The sequence below is a fragment of the Jaculus jaculus genome, chromosome 13 (assembly GCF_020740685.1).
Source record: "Jaculus jaculus isolate mJacJac1 chromosome 13, mJacJac1.mat.Y.cur, whole genome shotgun sequence".
In the NCBI taxonomy this organism is placed as follows: Eukaryota; Metazoa; Chordata; class Mammalia; order Rodentia; family Dipodidae; genus Jaculus; species Jaculus jaculus.
Genome location: NC_059114.1, coordinates 38002108 through 38009480, shown reverse-complemented (window position 1 = coordinate 38009480; position 7373 = coordinate 38002108). Strand labels below are relative to the sequence as shown.

Here is a 7373-nt window from a genome sequence, read left to right as displayed (position 1 = left end):
ATTTTAGTTTTTAAAATTGTTTATTTATTTATTTGAGAGAGAAAGAGGCAGAGAGAGAGACAGAGAGAGAGAATGGGCGTGCCAGGGCTTCCAGTCACTGCAAACGAACTCCAGATGCGTGCGCCCCCTTGTGCATCTGGCCAACGTGGGTCCTGGGGAATAGAGCCTCGAACCTGGGTCCTTAGGCTTCACAGGCAAGATCTTAACCGCTAAGCCATCTCTGCAGCCCGTGTTTCTGTATTTTATTATTGCCTTCATTACTATCTCCATGTTTCAATAGAATTACAAGTTGTTTTTTTTTTTCCAAGATAGGGTCTCACTCTAGCCCAAGGCTGACCTGGAATTCACTATGTAATCTCAAGGTGGCCTCAAACTCACGGTGATCCTCTTACCTCTGCCTCCCGAGTGTGCCACCATGCCCAGCAGAATTATAAGTTTTCATCTAAGAATCACCTCAGTAGTCTAATAGAAGAGAATTACCTTTTTAAAGATGTTTTCTTTCTTTATTTATTTGAGAGAGAATGGGTGCACCAGGGTCCCCAGCCACTGCAAATGAACTCCACGTGCATGTGTCAGCTTGTGCATCAGGCTTACGTGGGTCCTGGGGACTCAAACCTGAGTCATTTGACTTTGCAGACAATTGCCTTCACCACTAAGCAATTTCTCCAGCCCTTTTTGTTTGTTTTTACTTTTGGAGACAGACTCCCATGTATCCCAGATTAGCCTTGGACTCCTGATTCCCCTGTCTCCACTTCCCAAGTGCTGGGTGACAGGTGTATACAGGCAAGCTCAACTCTGAATTGCATTTACATTTCTTATACATAAATTTTCTTCCTTTCTCTCACTGTCTCTTCATTTTTTTTCTTTCTCTGTTTTTCTTCATTTTGTGTGTGTGTGTATTTTGAAATAAGGTCTCATGTAGCTCAGGCTAGTCTTGAACATCCTATTATAGCTGAGGCTGGTCTTGAGGTGCTGGTCTTCCTGACTTTATCTCACAAATGCTGGGATCACTAACATGCACCATCCCACTCATTGTATAGATTAACAATAATTTAAGTTTCTTCCTGATAACAGATTAAAGAAAGATGCATTTCTATCAGTTTATGGAAAACATTTTGTTCTCTTTTCTTTCACATTTCTTCCTTCCATATTAATTTGATACTTGAGCTCCAACTATGTTAATCACAGCACTATGTAAAGGGTTAATATCAAGATGACACAAATATTTGAAAGGACACATGCTTTTAATTTTATAAGGCAGCTGGATGTATACCTTTAATCCCAGGCTAAGATGGAGAATCCAGGTGAGTTTGAGGCCAGCCTGGACTACAGTGAAATCTGCCTGAAACACACACACACACACACTAAATAAAAAATAAAAAAAAACCCTGCTGCTCCTAGGCCTTCTGGGAAGAAAGAATGGGGTAATGTTTTCTGATTTGTGATAAATTATACTAGGTACTGGTGAGGTAAGTCAGCTTTGGAGATGAAGTGGACTGATACTATGTTTCCCCAGTCTCTGCTCCCTTACCTTCAGCCTGGTCAGCATCTCCCCACCTCAGAGGGGACAGACCAGAGAAAGGACAACTGTTGATGGGCTTTTGGCTTAGTACCCAGCTTCCCAGACAACTGGCATACTACTGAGTGACAGCGTGCCACAGGCCCCCATGGGGTGGGAGAGATATATACATTAAGGGCCACTCCCTCCTTTCCATTTTTCCTTTGGACTTCCAGGATTGGGCAGGAAACTAGTTTAAGTAGGTCTAAATGCTAGTGAGAAATAAAATAATGCTGCCTTTGGCTTTGGAGGACTTTAGGGGTCCTGGCATGCTCAAAATGTGTTACAAGTGAACTAGAATGGTAATCTTTTCTTTTTCTTTCTTTCTTTTCTTCTTCTTTTTTTTTTTGGTTTTTCGAGGTAGGGTCTCACTCTAGTCCAGGCTGATCTGGAACTCACTATGTAGTCTCAGGGTGGCCTCGAACTCATGGGGATCCACCTACCTCTGCTTCCCAAGTGCTGGGATTAAAGGCGTGCATCACCATGCCCGGTTTAAGGTAATCTTTTCTTAAAGTTGGAGCCACTGAGCAATCAGCTGGTTCACTGTCTCCTTTTGGGTAAATTGAGACCAAGCCAGGATCACACTGACCCAGTGTCCAAATGCAACCCCAGCCTCAGCCCCAGCCCTCCAGAGGGTGGTCCATCATTCTGATGTGTATTCTACTTTCCTGACATCACCAAGGCTTCTGCATGATCTGCATCCTCCTTGCCACTTTGCCAGGCTCACCATCAGTTACTGCTGTCAGTGCAGACTGGTGACTTCTTGGAAGCAGGGATGGAGTCCCCTTCACATCCAGGCCCTCCCTGTTGTGGCACAAAGAAGCAGCTGAACAGCACAGAGGAAGGAGTCACAGTGTCATAGTTCAAAGGAGGGAAACTATTTTCAGGGAGGGGCCCCAGTTACAACCATTCTCTTTTAAAAATATTGTTATTTATTAATTTGCAAGCAGAGAGAGATAGAAGAAAGACAGACAAATAGAATGGGTACACCAGGGTCTCCAGTCACTGCAAAGGAATTCCAGATGCATGTGCCATTTGTGCATCTGGCCTTACTCGGGTACTGAGAAATCAAGCCAGGGTCCTGAGGCTTTGCAAGCAAGTGCCTTAGCCACTGAGCAATATTTCCAGCCCCCTGCAACCACGTTCTAATGCTGTCTATGTAGGTTGATGGAAAAGAGAGGAACGAGAGTGTGCCAAGTACTTTCCGTGGAGTATTTCTCAGGACAATCATGGGTGAGGGAGAAGCCACTGTGGCTATGGTACAGCCGTGAATACTGCTGAACAGAGGGATGAGTTGTCTCCTCACATCTCAGCCTCTCAACTCCCTGAGGAGCAGAGGTATGATCTGGTCTGAGGACAGCTCGCACTGAGCTTTGCAAAAGTTTCCTGAGCATTAGTTTAGGTGCTCAACCCTTTCTCTACCATTGTCACTTAAAATATCTTCAGAACTCAATAAAAACTATTGGCTTGTTGGAGCGGAGAAAGCCTAGTCTCTGAGAAGCTTAGCCAAAGGACCTGCTTGTACACATCTCACCTTGGTTGAGTCCTTTGTATCTTTCTGCAGCCCAAAGCACCAAAGAATAAGTGGAGAGGAGAGGTCAAGCATGGAGTTAGCGGGATTCCCAGGACTTTTTCCTAGGCCAAGGCAGCCCGTGCTAAGCTCTGGGGAAAGGAGTCGTGCTGCCAGTGGAGTGATGCTGGGAGTGGAGTCGCAGCGGGTGGACTATGCCTCCAAAGCCCGCTGACCCACCAACTGGGAGCCCAGGTCTCTCCTCAGAGGCAGCGTCCCAGTCGACCTCAGTCCCAGGATTCCCCATGCATTATTGACGATGTTTACTGGCTCCTGGGAAAGGAGAGGAAAGAAAGGGGAAGGAAGGGAGAAGGGAGGATAGGGGACTCCGGGGGTGGGGCAGAACTCACCTCAGGACCCTTAAGTCAGGGACGTGGGGAGGGAAGAGAAGGAGACTAAGTGGAATGGAGCACAAAGTCTGACACTCAGGGGGCGGTCAGTCAAGCTTTGTGGGATGAGTAACAATGGGCTCTTGGACTAACTCCCTAATTCCCCTGACTCGGGTTTTCTCCACCCCCACATAGGATAGCAGTGTCTACTATGAAATTGCTGGGAGAGTCCCATAAACTAACTCTGGCATTAGCTCAAAAGTACTCGCTGCTGTCACCGGAATTGGGGCTGGTAAGCCTTGGTGGCTCTTGCAGAAGTGCTTGGGCAGGTGGGCCACCCTCAACTGTTGCTCTTGTAAAGACTCCACATTGCAAGGCTAGGGAAAAGGAGAGTGGGACATGTTATCTTTTCCAAATGAAATCAATGAAGAGAAAGGGTCTAGGAAGCTTCAGGCCAGTGGGCCAGGAAGGCGGTGACTACCTCTGCTGGGACCTGGGCTGGAAGGTCGGGAAGATGGGATCACCCGAAGCTAATTCAGGTGTTTCCAGGCGCCTGATCACTGGGCTGTGGTGCTGGATTCCGGTGAATGGCTCCCGCTTGGAGCCGGGAGCGCCCTGGAAATGGCCCCTTTGGCGGCAGCAGGCCGGCCGACCTCGTGGTGTGTGTGTGTGTGTGTGTGTGTGTGTGTGTGTGTGTGTGTTTTGGAGGGTCAGAGGGTCAGGGTAAGGTCCCTGTCTCTGCTCAGTAGACTGTTCTTCCATCCAAGCAGTTCTTGTTGGGACAGGACCCCGAGGACAGAGGGTTTGGGCCTGTGAGGGCGTTGGGGGGAGTCCAGAAGGAGGAAGAAGAAAGAATCTGTAAAGTCTGGCGGCTGGAGCCAGGCGGGCGGGGCGGGGCCGACGGGAAGAGGCCCGGGCAGGCCGGGGTATAAAGGCTGTGGAGGGGCGGCCGCGCCAGGCTCCGAGAGGCGCGCGGCGAGCTGCGCTCTCGCCTTGCTTCGCGGGCCGCCCCAGCGAGTCCCGGGCGCGTGTGCACGCCTGCGCGTGCCCGGGCCTTTCCTGGCAGGCTGCTTGTAAGATGAGTGAAGGAGCAGGTGGGGGAGAGGGGAGGCAGCCTGAGAGAGAGCGAGGGGAGCGCGAGCGCTGAGCGGCGCTCACTTGGAGCTCGGAGAGCCGGAGAGACAGCCCGGTTCCATGCCCCCCGCTGCCTCCCTGCCAGACTCGCGAAGATGATGGCCATGAACGCCAAGCAGCCTTTCGGGATGCACCCGGTGCTGCAAGAACCCAAATTCTCCAGCCTGCACTCCAGCTCTGAGGCCATGCGCCGAGTTTGTCTCCCGGCCCCGCAGGTACGTAGCGGAGCATAATTACCGCTCTAAGGCACATTTTTTGACAGGCACTGGCTTCATGTTTTTTTCATGCAGCCCAGAACAATCGCCGCTCTCTGAACCCCTCTCCCTGTCTCCCCCGCGCTCTCTCGCGGCGCGCTCTCTCATTCATGTCTCTGATCCACACGTCTGTTCCAGCAGAGCTGCCTCCGTATTAATTTTTATGACCTGGGCTTTGAGGAGAGGCATCTCAGTTGCTTGAAAATGTGTTTTAATCCTGAGTTGACAGTATTCCCCACTGACCGTGCTGTGTGTCTTCTCGCTTGCAGCTGCAGGGTAATATATTTGGAAGCTTTGATGAGAGCCTGCTGGCACGCGCCGAAGCTCTGGCGGCGGTGGACATCGTCTCTCACGGCAAGAACCACCCGTTCAAGCCCGACGCCACCTACCATACCATGAGCAGCGTGCCCTGCACGTCCACTTCGTCCACCGTGCCCATCTCCCACCCGGCGGCGCTCACCTCGCACCCTCACCACGCCGTGCACCAAGGCCTCGAAGGCGATCTCCTGGAACACATCTCGCCCACGTTGAGCGTGAGCGGCCTGGGAGCGCCCGAGCACTCGGTGATGCCCGCACAGATCCACCCGCACCACCTAGGTGCCATGGGCCACTTGCACCAGGCCATGGGCATGAGCCACCCGCACGCCGTAGCACCCCACGGTGCCATGCCCGCGTGCCTCAGCGACGTGGAGTCCGACCCTCGGGAGCTGGAGGCCTTCGCGGAGCGCTTCAAGCAGCGGCGCATCAAGTTGGGGGTGACCCAGGCGGACGTAGGCGCAGCTCTGGCCAACCTCAAGATCCCTGGCGTGGGCTCGCTCAGCCAGAGCACCATCTGCAGGTTCGAGTCCCTCACCCTCTCGCACAACAACATGATCGCGCTCAAGCCGGTGTTGCAGGCCTGGCTGGAGGAGGCGGAGGCCGCCTACCGGGAGAAGAACAGCAAGCCCGAGCTCTTCAACGGCAGCGAGCGGAAGCGCAAACGCACGTCCATCGCCGCGCCGGAGAAGCGCTCGCTCGAGGCCTATTTCGCCATCCAGCCGCGCCCTTCATCCGAGAAGATCGCGGCCATCGCCGAGAAACTGGACCTTAAAAAAAACGTGGTGAGGGTCTGGTTCTGTAACCAGAGACAGAAACAGAAACGAATGAAGTACTCCGCTGTCCACTGACTGCGGCGGGGTGCAGCGTCGGGAGCGAGGAGAGCCCAGGGCGCTTGGCCCCTTCGGATGGGAGGGATGGTTATGGGAAACTCCAAGGTGTTTCCTGGCAGGTCAGGCTCTCTCCCCCAAGTCACAGACTTTCCCCTTTATCCCGCCTAATTGCCTCCAGGCCTTCTCTTCCTTGTTTTTCTCTATTCCCACCACAAAAGTTTTGGAGTTAGGAAAGAAATCAAGGGCCGTCCTGAGTCGACTTGCCCTGTCCGCGGTGCTGAAACTTGCTCTCGCGGGAGGGACAGGGCAGAGCCCCAAAGCCGAGGGTAGGGAATTAGACTGGTGAAAGCGACACTAGGCAAGGGTAAAGGTAAGGAAAGGAAGTGATAAGAGTATGAATCTAGGATATCTAAGTGGAACACAAACATGAAAATTTATTAGACTATTTAAAATACAGTATGTTTCCAAAGGATAGCCTTATACTTCCTTGCTCCTACACCCTATCCATCTTATCCCTTGATTTACAGTCAGTTCTCATTCAGTAGCATGGATTAGGTCCAGGGAATCGTGTGCGGGGGCGATAGGACTTCTCGCCTGTTTGTTATAAGTAGGACTCCATGCAAAGTGGGCTCAGTCCAACGACTAAAAATGCTGGCATCCTTTAGCAGTTCACAGAGGCCGGCATCAGCTCTGTCCATCTTTTTGCTGGAGTTTAAGTGGGGAGGGGGCGTAATTTCCTCCTGGTGGAGAGGCAGCTGGGTGGTGTTCTGAACCAGATGGAAGGGACTGAGGACTCCGCCTCAGCGTGCTGCTCTGGCCCCACTGCCAGACCAGGCCTCCAAAGTGACTGTAACTTCTCCAGTCATATATGCAAGTCCTTCCAACACATCTAACCTCATTGCACTTTTGTTATTTATTTAACTCCACTTTCCCCATTTCCTATATGAGTGTCCCTCAGTGGAGGTTCACTTATAGTTTTGAGCGGGAAAAGGAACAGGGCCACGGAACTAGTGAATCCTCGCCCCAGCCACTCTGGCCCTCTCATATTTTATTTTTCGTTGCTTCATGTAGTTTGTGTGTTGCTGTGTGGTCTTTGGTTTCATTCTCAGAATAGATAAAAATAAAACATTACGTTTTCTTCTCTCAACCCCTTGGATTAACTTCTAAAATAAATGCTTTATTTTTCAACCTGAATTGCAGTGGTTTTCCTTTTGGGTGGTAAAGGGTACTTCTCTAGGGAAAGATTTACAAGTGAACACCCTTAGGGGCTGTGCTGTCAGTGTCTGCTCACCAGCTCCCAGCTGTCTTCTCACACCCCCCCCCCCCACATTTCTCCAGAAGTCTTACCCCTATCACAAAATCTGGCTGCTGCTTTTTAGA

At 51.3% G+C, this 7373-nt stretch overlaps 1 protein-coding gene across 1 annotated transcript; it reads left to right on the top strand.

Annotated features, from left to right (window-relative positions):
* The first annotated feature begins 4686 nt into the window (after positions 1-4686).
* Pou4f3 (POU class 4 homeobox 3) lies at positions 4687-6011 on the top strand. Its single transcript, XM_004664722.2, has 2 exons — positions 4687-4806; positions 5115-6011. The coding sequence occupies exons 1-2, from the start codon at positions 4687-4689 to the stop codon at positions 6009-6011; spliced, it is 1017 nt and encodes a 338-aa protein (XP_004664779.1).
* The last annotated feature ends 1362 nt before the right edge of the window (positions 6012-7373 follow it).